The sequence below is a fragment of the Condylostylus longicornis genome, unplaced genomic scaffold (genome assembly GCF_029603195.1).
Source record: "Condylostylus longicornis isolate FDR11 unplaced genomic scaffold, ASM2960319v2 ptg000018l, whole genome shotgun sequence".
NCBI lineage: Eukaryota > Metazoa > Arthropoda > Insecta > Diptera > Dolichopodidae > Condylostylus > Condylostylus longicornis.
Genome location: NW_026577987.1, coordinates 1081693 through 1097213, shown reverse-complemented (window position 1 = coordinate 1097213; position 15521 = coordinate 1081693). Strand labels below are relative to the sequence as shown.

General features: G+C 26.1%; 1 protein-coding gene across 2 annotated transcripts in view; it reads left to right on the top strand.

Annotated features, from left to right (window-relative positions):
• The window catches only part of LOC129606230 (protein CBFA2T1), a 122370-nt gene that overhangs the window by 77509 nt on the left and 29340 nt on the right, over nucleotides 1–15521 (top strand). Inside the window, exon 2 of one of the 2 annotated variants that reach the window (XM_055516422.1) lies at nucleotides 13574–13667. In XM_055516422.1, coding sequence (XP_055372397.1) covers nucleotides 13574–13667 — 94 coding nt within the window. Of the gene's footprint in view, nucleotides 1–13573; nucleotides 13668–14572; nucleotides 14634–15521 lie in introns of those variants that run through there. The other variant, XM_055516423.1, reaches the window with a different exon arrangement.

Below are 15521 nucleotides of genomic sequence, written 5' to 3'. Positions count from 1 at the left end.
TAATTGCAACTTATTGTTATTTTTAATGTACATAAAATTACAAAAACACATTGCAAAGCTATTTGATTGAAAAATTAAGAAGTATTTTTTTTTCATTTCAAGAGTAAAAGAAGAGTAAAATTTTACTTTTTATTTATTTTTTTGTTTATGATTTTCTTAGGAGTTCAGTTAATTGAATGTAATTAAGAAAACAAAAAAACCTAAACAAATAAATAGCAAAAGTTAAAAAAACTTTTTCAAAATAACATCAAAAATACAAAATTTATTTTCAACAGATTTCTAATATTTTTTGGAAAATGACCTTCGAAAGAATTTACTCACAAAGTTTTTACAGTACGTTTAAGTAAAACAATATAAAAGAATATTTAAGGAAAAAATATAAATTAATTCAGCGCAATATCAAGTTAATAAAAAAGAAAAGATGAAAATTCTTTTATAGTCGTAAGAAGAAAGTTACCACAATATGGTAGCCACACCAACAAAAATTTATACATATATATATTATTATAAATTTTCGTAATTTTTTCTAAATTTCTTATTTCTTGAATATTATTAACAAATGTTATAAAATTTGTTGAGTGTGTTTTGCTAAGTCTTAATTGCACAACAAAAGCAATATATTAATTTATATGTCGTGAATTCATAAATACAGTGAGAGTTTTCATGAAATTTTTATTTATTTTTTAATACAAAATCAGAGAAAAATTTTGTTTTTGTAAAACTTTTTTTAGAATAGAATGATAAATTATTCAAAATTGTTAATATTTTTAAAAACTCTAAAAAAATGGGTTAAAAATAGTTGAATTCTACTTTACTAAAATTAATTGGTTTCTTCTTTTATTTTGGAAAACCAGAGTTCATATTTTTTTTGAGAGCGGTGTATGTGATTATAATTTAATATTAAAATGGTAGTACACTTTAAGGGCTATTTTCATATTACTGAATTACTAATACAACGTGTAGTTATTTAATTAATAGTTATTGTTACAATTTTTATAATTATTAATAATTAAATCTTTATAAATTTCTATTATTAACTCAATTGCACAATACCTATTAACTAAACAGCTGCACGTTGTATTAGTATTTCAGTAATGTTATTAATTACCTGTTAATACGTTGTTGTGATTGATGTGTCTCTAATAGAAGATTGCATGTACTCGTAGCATCACATTTAAACAATACTTGCTAATCATGTGGATTACAGTATAAAACATTGTGAAGAAAAATTTGTCGACAATTTCTTCATGCCTCTGTAGCTCAGTTGGTAGACCGCTCGGTTCGAGTCCAGTTCAAGGAGAAAAAATTTTTAATTTTTCTGCCTTTAACTCGCTCCTTTGATTTTGTCATCCATCTGTTCTGCAGTAGTATGAAGAACTCAGCTCGGAGTATTTTCATAGTTTTTTTGATGTACTTATGCCTGTGTGCATTATGTTCAAGATTTTTTGTATTGTGCTCGATTGTTTGTCAGCATGTACTTATTTCTATTTAACGAAAATTGTGTCACGTACCTGCAAGAGGAATTAAAATAATTATTTCAAATTTTATCATAAATTGTAATACAATCTTTACAATCTTTCCGAGTTAAGCCCTTTGAACATTGGAACCTTTCAAGATAGGCTTTAAAAATGTATTTAAGCAATATACCACTTACACACTAAAATCCTTCCTTTTTTTCTATCGTAAATGATTGTGTTTTAATTTGGATTTTAAAACTATTTTAATTTAATGTAATTCAACCAACTGCTGTCAATTATTGTTCAATTTAAACTTGAAAATTAAAGAATTTATTGTAATATGATAGTATCGTTTTTTGCCATAAGTTTTGAATTAAAATGCTTTTTTTAAGAATTTTTTTCCAACAATAACTAATATAATGTTGGTCAAAGTTTTGAAACAATTGGATAGAACAATCCTTATTAAAGTTACTGAATATAGATCGAATGCAAAAAATTAATATTTAATTGTTTTTAATAGTATTTGGTTGTATGATCTTAATGATAATGTTTGCTTGTCCTTAAAAATCAAAATACTCATTGATTAAAATTTAAACGGTATGAAATATTTTTTTTAATAATGCCTTACTTTAATAAGCAAATAATATATATTCTAAATATTACAAAATTTTGAACGTTTCTAATAAATCTTCGTTCTATATTGTCTATAATATAGACAATATTGTTGTCTACTCGTATAATTGATTTTAAAGAATTTATCATGTAGTACTCGATAAGTATATATGTATGTGTACGTACATAAAATTTACTATAAATAAAAAATTAATCAAAACTGAAAATATTTTTAGTATCAAATTTAAAATTTTTATATGTACAAATGTAATTTATTACTAAATTTATTATTGAATGAAAAAAAGTACGATTTTTCCACCAATTAAATAAAAGTGAATAACATTTACTTAATAAAAAAATCATTGTACATCATTAAACGAATATCTTATTTTTGTTTTTAAATCTAAAAATAAAATGTAAATTTTCTGAGAAAAATCAGCTGCTAAATTTTATAAATAAACAAAAAAAAAATTTTTTTTGGAAAGGAAAAAAAAAATAAAACAGCCGTTTCACTTTGTATTTTAATGCATTTTCTTTTGTTTCTTATTTTTCTGGAACAAGCCCATGCAAAATGTTCTATATACAGTGGCTCACAATGAAAATGTTCCACATTAAAACAAATACTAAATCATTAAAAAAAAATCTGATGTCCAGATTAGTAAAAGTATTATGCGTTTTAAACAATTTTAAGGACACTAATAAGCTTTTAGTTAACATACCTAAAAAAAGGTGAATTTGGTTCTTAGTAGAGTCTCATTTTAGTAACAACCAGAACTCAAATATTAAACTTCAAAAATTCCGTCACTCCTTTCGGTAGATATAATAGGAAATGTAAAATCCGCCCCCATTTTGGTTTCCGAGCCCTGATATTTCAAAAAAATTTATGGGTTCATTGTTTTGACATCTTGAATTCGAATATTAAATTTCAATGAAATCGGTTGATTATTTCTCTTTATATACGCAAAAATTGATCCGCAGTAAACGTCCAGTTGCTGACACCTGATTTCTTCCAAAAGTTAGGAGGTTTCGCGTACTGTCAAATGCAGTTTATACATAAAATTTCAGACAACAGTTTGCTAAAAATAGTTTTTTTAAACTTCCCTACTATGGAAAAGTGCGTTCCTACCGAAAATTCAACATGCAAAATTATACCTTGGTATGTAAGTTCTATTGCTGAAGTTAAAGTTCTTAATAATCTGAATTTTTTTGAATTTTTTTTGGTTTATTGGTTGACATAAATATATTATAAAAATTATTTACAATATAGACGATTTCAAATATGGAAATTTCAAAACTGAATGCTAAAACTATTTTAATAAAAATAATGTTCCTATATTTGTAACACAGCATTTGTGTATTTATAAATTAAAAACTTAGCTTATATTACTTAACTTAACATATATTAAATTTTTAAATCACTGTGCCTTGCTATCCAATACACAAGGATGTAAAATGAAAATCTAAAAAATTTATATCGCTGCAAATATAATAGTAAAATCCAGTTAATTTGAAATCTAGGAAAGTGTAATAATTAAAACTATAAAAACAATTGAGGCTGTGAATGGACAAAGGGGTTAACTTATATTTGCATCTATTTACTATGTGCACTCTCAATTTTGCCTTCTATTAAGTTTCTAGCTATAAGAGTAATCATAGTTGAAAATATATGAAATTTAATGATGTTCTATCCGAAAAGGTCGATTTTCGTAAAAATGTTACTTAACTTCTTTGTCCACTTACCTCTTCAATTTAAAACAGGTATTTCACTTCTTAAATTTATTATTTATTGTGCTGTAATGAAACAATGATCATGATGATCGTAGTGATTAAATCACATTGAAAATACGTAAAACCGATTGACACGCAACATATTGCTTGACACGTAACATATATAAATTAGGTATATTTATGTGTCTAAATTATTATAAAATAAAATGATCCTATGAATTCTGGATTTAATTTAAAATAAAAATAGTATTTTCTTTATATGATCTGTGTATATAATTATATAGAAAGTTGTAAACTCTTTTATATACACATTTATTAATATAATCATAAATTACATAAAGAAATTTAGATAATTCGTACACAATAAATGTACACTGACAACTATTCTCACACGATATTTGTTTATACATCCATTTACAATAATACACAAATTATGTTTGAGTGTAAATTTGTTGGAATTTTATTTTAAATTAACCTGCTGCATTTTCTGAAATATTGTAATTTTTATATTATTTAAAATAAAACTTGAACTGAACTTAATTTAGAAAAATTTGTTTGTTAATGGTTTTTTTCTTTTTTCCATTTTCCTAAAATATAGGGTATATGTTGTATGTCAAATATTTGCATGCCATATGAGAAACGCTATTTCATTAAAAATAAAAGATAAAAAAATAACAGATTTTTATTTTTGAAAAGAAAAAACATTATTCTACATAATTTATATATGTATGTACTCTGAACAACGGGTGTTAAATTGTTTAATGTTCAAAATTAATTTTTCCTTTTTTTTCTCATATACAAATTATAAATTTAAATGTTTTTCATCAAAAGAATTCTGAAAGAAATTGGATTTTATCTTAATCACTTATTTTGTATACAAAGTAAAAGATATTATAAAACAAAGATTTTCTTTAATTTTCGTGAACGTATAAAATATTAACGTAAAAAAGTTCAACATTTCATTATTGAAATATCACAGATTATTTTAAAGAGATTATTCTTGAATTTATTATTGCAATTAAGAAAAAATTAAGAAACATCGAATTAGTTGAACTAAAAATATAAAAATTTTTGAAAACAGTGTACATTTTTAACATTTTACATATTTTTATAATTTACCATCACGCGTCATTAAGGTCTGCTTAATTTGTAATCCGAAGCTATTTTATTATTCAGTACTTATGAAGAATTGTTTGGTGCTCTCAATATGAAAGAAATCACTAGGGCCACCTACAAAGTTCAGTTTATTTACTGTACATATGTACATATTATTGCAGGAATTTTATTAGTTCTATAATTTTAAATGAAAATTAGGTACATACTTATATAATATATAAGTATGTAAGAAATAATGATATTATTTGCTATTTATATATAAATATTTTATTTATTCTGAATATATTTCATATACAATTTGAAAAAAATTCAACATCAAAATGAATAACTGAAAGCTTTGCGAAAAAGTCTCGAAAATTAATTAATTCAAATATTGAACCCCAAAATTTGTCAGTCAAACTTGTAAATAGATCAACTAAATAAATACATTACATAGAAAACTTCATATATACTTGCAAATATGAAATAAAAAATAAATAAATTTTTAAACCAAAAAGCTAAAATTAAGTTAGATGAAAGTCAAAGAATAAAATAGCAGTTTAAAGTTTTTTTTTGTTAATTTTCAATTAGCTATTTAAATCTGTGGCTTTGATTTGGTTCTATGACTTTCTAAGCTAATTTCAAGCTTTTTATTATTTGTACTTCTTTTCATACTTTTGTACTTTATGAAATATTGATGCATATGGTGGAATTGGAAAAGAACTCAAATTTAAATTAGTTTTTAGGAATAAAAAGAAAATAGTTACTTTTAGCATCGTCAAAAATCCGTCGTCCGTCCGCCCGTTCGTGGATATGTTTACAAAACTTCTATACAGTTTAATATAGAATACTGAAATTCATCACAAGAAACTTAGTTTGTTAAGGAAAATGTTTACCTATTTTCCCCTTTTTTAAAGTTATAGCTCCTTGAGGTTCCAAAAATACCATTTTTAAAACATCTTTGGTGGAATTTTGCATACGCAGAAATATAGTCTATAGCCTGTTCTACAACGGCATATTATACTTAAACTTAAAAAAAACAAAATAGCAGTTAAAATTTAACCGTTATCTAAAATCCAATTTTTTCTGTCCAATCTTAGTCTGGAATAATCCCATATTTTAACACTAATAAGGGGTGTCCCTAAATTCACGTAAGAAACAATTTTGATAGAAAACACAGGGTTATAATTAAAAATTGTCGATTTTTAATTAATTTATATAGTATACAGTATAGGGTTATGTATGGAATAGCATATCGGGTAAATAGCCTCCACGACTTTGTTGGCACATACGCACTCTTATGTTGAAATTTTCTCTAACTTTTTTGCATAAATGTTTCGTTGGTACAGCGCTCAATTTCCTGCTTCAAGGCATAAGTGGTCGTTGAAGCTTGTTGACGTAAATCATAGACTTCAAAAAATCCCAAAGAAAAAATCCAATGGAGTTAAATCACATGATCTAGACAGCCATTTTCATCACCAAAACGGGAAATTACACGACCAGGAAATTACTTATGCAGTAATTGAGTTGTTTCTCGAGCTGTATGGCACGTGGTAACGTCTCGTTGAAACCACATGTCGTTCACATCAATATCTTGAAATTTTGACAAAGAAAACTGGATAATCTGTCGCGATAGCGAACACCATTAACCGATCGGCTACATTTTCGAAGAAGAATGATCCGATGATGCCTCCACCCTAAAACCCGCACTAAACAGCAACACGTTGTCGATACATTTGTTTCTCAACAATCAGTTGTGGATTCTCTTTACCCCGAATGCGAAAAATTTGTCGATTAACAAAGCCATCAAGATGAAAATGAGCCTCATTTTGTTCGAAAAATCAGCATCCACTTTTTGTTCTTCTATAATACTTTTAACGAACTGTCTTCGCTATGCGTGGTGAATAGGCTTCAGTTCTTGAGTCAATTGAACTTTGTAAGCATGAAAATTCAAATTTTTCGTGAGAATACGCTGTATTGACCTTCTCGAAATGTCCAATTCTTGACCACGGCGCCGAATTGATGTTCCTGGACTCTCAACAATACTCTTTCGAACTACTTCAATGTTTTGTCTTAAACAACTTGTTGAAGGACGGCCAGACCTTTTAAAACCACTAATTGATCCAGTCTCTCAAAATTTTTTAATTACGTTAGTCTTTTCATAGTTCATGAAGTTAAATCACTATTCCTACCATATTTTGTACAAAAATTGCGAGTTGTTGCTGCCAAACTTTCATTTTTTACAAAATATTGCTCAACAATAAAAATGCGTTGTGCTTTTGTGCAGCGGTTCATTTTTAATAACCCTGAACTGTCAGCTGTCACGTGGTATTTTTTTTTTTTGGTTGGCACCACTTTACTGCACAAATGACGCAAAATTCAAATCTTGCGTGTATTTTGGCACACCCTTAAATAAACTCCAACTCCTTTCAAGTTATCGTGTTCGAAATTAGTAAAATTTGAACTTTTGGCACCTTATATTTCCGAAACTGCAAGGTTTTTCAAATTTTTGTAAGTGCAGAGTGCTAACAGTGTGATCAGCACATGACTGACCGCAGTGTGTATTGTCTAGTTTGAGGAAAGTGTTACAGAAGATTATGAAAATGCCTTTGGAACACTTCCTTTCAATTTTAAGGAACTTAACAAGCTTTAAGCTACCATACCCAGAAAAGTGTAAATTTGGTTCTTAGTAGAACTTCGCTTTGTGCCACCCTAATTCTCCAGTTAGTTTCGGTAAGAACCAAAACTCAAATATCAAATTTCACGAAATTCTATCCATTTGTCCTGTAGATTTGGTAAAAAATTTAAATTCGATCCCAATTTCGGTTTCCGCTCTCTGATCTTTCAAAAAAGTTTATAGAGTCATTGTTTTCGTACCCCGAATAATAAATTTCAAAGAAATTAGTTAATAATTTCTCCTTATGCATGCAAAAATGTAAAATTGATATGTTGGTCAGTCGGTCTTTATGTACACCCGTATATTGCCGCAAAACGGTTCAATTCCCGAGGTCTGATATATCCCAAAAGCTGATCAATCCGTGCCATAGCCAAAATAAACTCACATAAAATTGAATGAAAATCGGTTCATCCAAACTTAAAAACTTAAAACGCACGGATGTACACACAGACCGACAGACGGGCAGACCAACGCATGCAATGCTGTCGGCAAATATTTCGCTTAACTATGCAATTAACTCTAAAATTCTAGTATTATGTTAATGCCTTTTTCAATGTTTTTTTGTCTTATTTCAAAAATTGCCTACATTGCTCATGCTAAATTTATGCAATCTTTGAAATATATTTGTAGATGCATAAAAGTAATTTTAATTGTAAACTTAAGGAAATAAATTATTTATTAGTGTCTAATTATTTATTAGTGTAAAATTTTAGACTCCTACAGCGTGAAATCTAGAAGGAAAACGATATCAAAAATTGGGGAAAAACGGTTTTTAGAATTTAGATAATGGTAAATTTTAACGGCCATATAGTTTTTTGTTAAGTTAATTGCATGCTGCGTAACTAATTAGCAGTTGTATTAATCAATTGCTGCGTATTAATATATTTAGTTGTATATTTATTTTATGCTGCGGTGACACTTTTAGCGATTTTTTAGGGTTATAACTTTTATAAGAGGGGGAGACAGATAACTTTCTAAATAAGTTTCTAGCAAAGATCTATATGTACATGTGAAATTTTAGATTTAAATTTTTAAGGGTGTAGAAGTTTATTAAACAAGTCCACGGAAGAAGAGTGAAATTAATAAGAACTTTTTTCAAAAACATTTGGGAAAGATGCTGAAAACGGCCATATTTTCATTCGATTTAGAAAAAACTGTGTCTTTAAAACTTAACTTTTAAAATTCTCAAAACTTTTAATTTTAACAATTTATGAATAATATCAGTTAATACATATGTACATATGTTCATATACATATATTCAAATATGTGTATCTACATATACATACATTGTATATAAGAATATACCTGAAACTCATATTATATATTAATTAATAATATGTATGTATGTATATTCTACAAATATAATTATTTAATATTTCAAAATTTATCTAACCACAATAACATAAATAACCTAATTTAATTAGTTTTTAGTTAAGTACACCTGTATTTACTTCAAAGTATGTATAATTTCAATTTACTAGTTATTGTTCTATTCAAAACATCTTTAAAATAGAACAAGTAAAAACGTTTCAGTCGGTATAAACCGATTGAATTATACCCTGCACCTTTCGTTATTGTGTAGCAATAACTCGAACCTGTGAAATCATTCTATAGAAACTTCACGGATATGTCTGATGAATAATTGGACATCCATCTGCCAAGTTTCATGAATCTGACTTTATTATTTTTCCAAATATTTAAAATAAGCTTTTGGAGTTGTTTGGCAAGTACCCGAACCTGTCAAGCAATTCCACTAAAACTTCACAAATATATCTGATCTATAATTGGACACACAACTGCTAAGTTTCATGAATCTGACTTTATTATTTTGCCGAATATAAAAAATTTGCTGTTGGAGTTGTATGGTAGCCACCCGAACCGGTGCAGCTATCCCATTGTAATTTTTAGAACATATGTATAATATAATTGTACACTTGTATATCAAATTTTATATTTATAGCTTTATTAGTTTTTGAAATATTTAAAATAAACTCTTTGAATTGTATGGCAGCTACCCGAACCCGTTGTCCGAATTAGTCCAATAACAATAGGGTTCGTCCTTGGCACAAAGGAAAAAACTTGTGAAAGTTTGGTGTCGATTGCATTATTCGTTTTTGAGTTATTGTGCGATCGGACGGACGGAAATGTCTAAATCGGCGCAGAATTTTACGCTGAGCAAGAATATATATATATGTCCATATCGCAGATGACTCCTTCAAGTAGTTACAAACTCCATACCAAAGTTAATATAACCTTCACGAAGTGCAGGGTATAAAAAAGGCAGAAAAACCATAGTAAAACTTAACAAAATTTATAATTTATAAAGTGTATTAAAATACTCGTGTCGAACACAAGTCTATATTTTTATACCCTGCACCTTGGTGAAGGATGTATTAACTTTGTTATGGAGTTTTTAATCACTTGAAGTAGTCATTTGCGGTATGGATATATATATATATATATACAGCTTCAAAAGCTAATTTTAAATACAAAATAATAAAGTCAGATTTACGAAACTTGGCAGTCGTATGCCCAATTATAGGTCAGACATATTCTTTAAGTTTTGGTTGAATTGCTTGTCAGGTTCGGGTAGCTGCCATAGAAGTCTAAAAAGTAATTTGAAATATTTGGAAAAATAATAAAGTGAGATTAATAAAACTTGGTAGTCCAATTGTAGGTCAAATATATTCGTGAAATTTGTATAAATTGGTTTTAAAGGTTTGAATAATTGCTGTACAACAATGAAAGGTGCAAGGTGTAATCCAATCGGTTTATACCGACTGAAACGTTTTTGGTTGTTTAATTGTAGTATCTAATATGAAAATCAACATTGAAAAGGCAAACACGATTTTCAAAAAAATTACCGCCAAAAATTCCAAAAAATAAAAAAAAATAAAGAATAAATAATTAAAAAAGAATAACACATAATAAATACACGTAAAAAACAAAAAGTTCAAAAGAAAATAAAAACTATTTTGCGCTATTTTAAAATTCTCACAAGAAACCGACGCCCGACAACTTAACAAGATACATACACATGTGTAAAGACACATGTATATGAACTTATGTACGTACAAAATGTTTCATTCCGTTATTTATATATTAAAAATCATATTTTTAATATACAAATAACGGAATGATTGTTCCAAAACGCTCTCACAAAAAAAAAAAAAACAATTATTTTCTGATAGAGGCTAGAAAAAAGTGAAAACTATTACAAATCGCTCATAATTTTATTTTTTTCTCCCTTTTTCTTATAATCATAGCTTATTGTAATATATTACTTATAGCTCAGTACAAACTACACGTACATACAGTTTTAATTATTCTTAAGTGTATAGTAAGTAGCTCAGGTATTGAATGAATTTTGAAATAAATGAGTTCGTGAAATAAAACTCTAAGAAAGAAAAAAAAACAAGGCAATTAATAATAAAAGGAAAACGAGAATATAACCATCCTCATGACTAAAGTGAAAAGCAAAATAAGAAAATAAAATTATTCCTCAATTTACGTAGAACAAAAGTGTGTGCCCATACAGTAAGAATTGTATATAAGATCAATAAACATATGGCAAACATCTGTGTTTAATCAAATGGCAAAAAAAAGAGCAAAACTTATTTTTTTTTGCCTTTTTTTTGCTATGATATGACTGATATTGATAACAATAATATTTTTAAAAAACTTTAAAAAGTGGCGAAAATCGTAAGAAACAATTTTTCTATTTTTCTTCGTACATGCATACTTAATTTTAATGTTTGTTTAATGTTAATTAAACAGGGTTGTAGAACAGTCAAAAATATTTAACGAATTCGGTAAAGTTAAATAAACAATAAATATAAAGAAACGACCTAAACATTCAATAATTTTAACAACAATTTTAAATGAGTTTTTTAATAAATTCTTCAATAATACCGTAATTTTGGGAATTATCAAAATGTAAATTATAATATTGATTAATTTTTATTTTTGTATAAGCCATTAACTAAGGGAATAAATTTTTTCCAGTTTCATCATTCAATAGATTTTTTTCAAGATTATTAATAATACGTAATCGGACTATATTAATTATTAGTCACAAAGTAGAATTTTATAGCTTTAATGGTGAAATTCAATAGCAAAATTTTAGAAAAAGTATATTTATTATATGTATAAAAGTTAGTATAATTATTACATAAAAGGAAAAATGAGGATAACTACTAATTATAAAAAGTGGTTTTTTGAAGTTAAACAGTTGGTTTATATGTGTATATTTAACTTTAAATTTAAAGTCAGCAAAGTCAGGAAAATAAAATTTTTTGACAGTTTATTGTTTCAAAGTAATAAGCAATCACAGATTCGGAAATGTAGTAAAAGTTTTCTTGTATTAACTCTCTAAATTAGTCATTAATTATTATATTAAGTTTAATTTGAATTGACCAGGAATTTGTTGGGCCTTTTTTGCCATCATTTGTAGAGAAGGACAAATTTTGTAAACATATTTCTTCTACACTAAGAAACTTTAAATAAACATAATCTATTATAAATACATGTAATCATCCTAAATATATGCAATTAGAAGTTCTAATTGTAACGTCCTTTATTTTTAGTATTTAAATTTTTTTTTGTGTAGTCCGGTGTAGGTTCTTTAACTTTTTACCAACGTTTCGATTTAATTTTAAATCTTCATCAGGGCTAAAATAACAATTTTATATGATAATAATGTTTTTACAATATTTAGTACATTTCTTATATGTACATATATATTTACATTAAGTTATTGAACAAATTTTAATTTGATTTTAACATAATTTACTAACTCAATAGCTCTAATAAATGAAATTAATAAAATTTTTAAAAATTTTTGGTTAAACGTTGATGAAAAGTTAAAGAACATTGTTTTATTTGTCCTACACCAGACTACACAAAAAAAATTTTAAATATGCAATTAGTTCTATTAAAGCATTTAAAAAACCATAATTTCAAGAAAGTATTGAATTGTATTTGACTTTTCATACCAAGCTATATCGCAAGGTTGGAAATCGTTAATTAAATTTACTTGAAGGAAATAAAGGGAAATCTTTTATTTATAAGTATATTTTTCAATTTACAAAACGGAAAGCATGCATACATATACGTAATATGTAAGAAAGGATGAAAAAAAATAAAGAAAAATGTGTTTGACACAAGGCGATCTTAATAACTAAATTTAACTGCTTGATTCTTAATGATTTCTCATAGATCACAAACAAATTAATTAACCTAACTTTAAACACATATACAGATATTATTAGATACAATAAAAAAACTACATAAAAGTAAGAAACAGGGCCAATATTTAACAAAAAATAAAAGTCCGTATTATTTCAGATAAAGATACACTAGGCACCACCATTATTATTTTGAATTATGTATTACTTTTTAAATGACCTTTTAATTGAATTGCAACAGCAATAGCAACAAGAACCTATACTTATAATATGGAGTAAAGCGCCAAAAACAATAGTCAAATAGCAACAGCAGCAGTAACAGAAACAATATAATAATGAACCAAACAATAGCATAATAACAAAATGTTATTATCTTCCATTCAAATTTTAGTGTACAAACTTGTGCTGCAATGCTGTCGTTGTTCTTCTGAAAATGACAGTATTTTATTTACATTTAAAATGAACAATAAAGAAATGCTAACAAAAATGTTATTTAATCAATTGTATTTTGAAAAATTTGAAATTGAATGGCAAAAAATAACATTTTCCTTTTTGCTATTTTTATTACAAAAAAAAAAAAGTTGTCTCCCACAAAATATTTTTGTGCGTTTCACTTTTCATTTTTAGTATGCGTTTCAATTCATTTTTAGTAAGCACTCAAAAATTTTAATGAGATGAGTATAGAATTTTAAAAAATTCACACCAAAAATTTAACATTGAAAATTTTAAAGATTCTTAAAATAATTTTTTTGTTTTAATTTTTAATGAAGAAAAATTTAATTTCATCATTATTTATATTTCTTCATCTATATTACAGATGGCACTTGATGGCAAAACAATTATCAAAGAAGAAATTCCCGATAAGGAAGTTTACGAAATTACAGCAAATAATAACAATCGCAGAATAAAATGTAAGCAGAAGAAATTATTATTTAAAAAAATTTTTAAAGTTTTCTTACTTCTGTGGCAAAAACAGATGCATATTTAAAGTTACATTGGATTTTCAAAATTTTGGTGAATTTTTTCAAGAATTGTTCTTCTGGTTACGATTTGATCACCTTAAAATTATTCGATTTTTCTTGACTACCTTAGAATTGTCTGATTTGATACATATTTCGCCTATTTGAATACGGTGAACTCATATATTGCATAATTTTTGACTGTATACAAAATAACGCAGACAGATATTCTTTATTGCAACAGATTTTTTTAAGCATATCTTATAATTTTAACATATAAAATAATATTTTTTCTATTGTTCCAGTATGAACCAAGATGGAATTTTCGTGCGCAATAATTTTTTTTATGGAGAAATAAATCTTTTTAGTTACATCAATTATTTGTATTTCAAATAATTTTTTACCGGCTGTATTGTGTATACAATAGGTAGGTCATGTGATAGCAACCAATTTTGCATATTGAGTTTTCAGCGGGAACGCACTTCTTCATAGTAAGAAAGCGTAAATGAACTACGTTTAGAGAGATATCGGTCTGTCGGTTTGTGTGTGCAATCGTCTATCTCAAGTTCGGCTGAACCGATTTTGATGCAATTTCATATGTGAATTTATTTTGGTTATTTGGACATTTTTTACCATATCTACGGAACGGATTGATAGCATTTCTCGATATTTGAATTTGATATTTAAGTTCTGAATTAAATTTGATATTTAAAATTTGATTTTAATTTTTGATATTAAATATTAAATTTGATATTTAAGTTCTGGTTGTTACTAGTAAATTTTTCAGGGAATCTGAGGGGCACGAAGCCAAATTTACACTTTTCTAGGTATGTTAACTAAGAGCTTCCTTGTGTCCTTAAAGTTGTAAAGAAGTGTTTAAAACGCATTTTCATAATCTTCTGTAGAACTTTCATTGAAGTAAGTATTACATATTGCGGTCGCTTATATTTCATCTGACCACTTCAGATTTTTTTATTTGCAATCATAATCTCAATTAATCATTTAGTTCTTGATTAATGAAGTTCAGATATTGACGTTCCAATTTAAAATATCTCCAATATTTGCTTAATTTGAGAATTAGCATAAATTTTTATTTTTCATTGATTAACCTATTTTAATACTCGAATTCATAGCAGATTTTAGTTTCAGCTCTTACACAATGAAAGAAAAATTAGATTTTTAGAAATTTTTAAGAAAAATACTTTAAGTTTGACCCTCAATATTGAATTTATCTTCTATATATTTCGTATATTGCAAATTTATATATAATTTATCAAAATCATGTTTGTTTTTAAATTTTTCATTTTTTTGCTTCTGAAATATTTGTTTTCAATACAATTTGTTGCCTATATAGTTTTTCATTCGTCGTGCTTAATATTTTATTTTTAATAAATATTTCATGTATTCATTGCATTTAATTTAAGTTTAAATTTAATATTAAATTATTTGAAGATTTATTTTTCATGTACTAAATATACATACATATGTATGGAAATACGTAACATAAACATGATATTAAGTATACGGTATACTTATATGTATATATTTATTTATATACTTATTCATTTGAAATTAAATTTTTATTTAAATTATATTTTTATAAACTGATAAAACTGTAGAAACACTTTATTTCCATTTCATTTCACTTAAGTGTTTCAATATTGAAACAATATTTGTTATTACTTGTATATACAAAAATAAAAAAAAAATAAATTTTAAAATTTATTTCATTAAATATTTCTACATAACTATTAAATTAAATTTCTATAAAAATTCATGAGCTTATAATAAATTTTTGAAAATAAT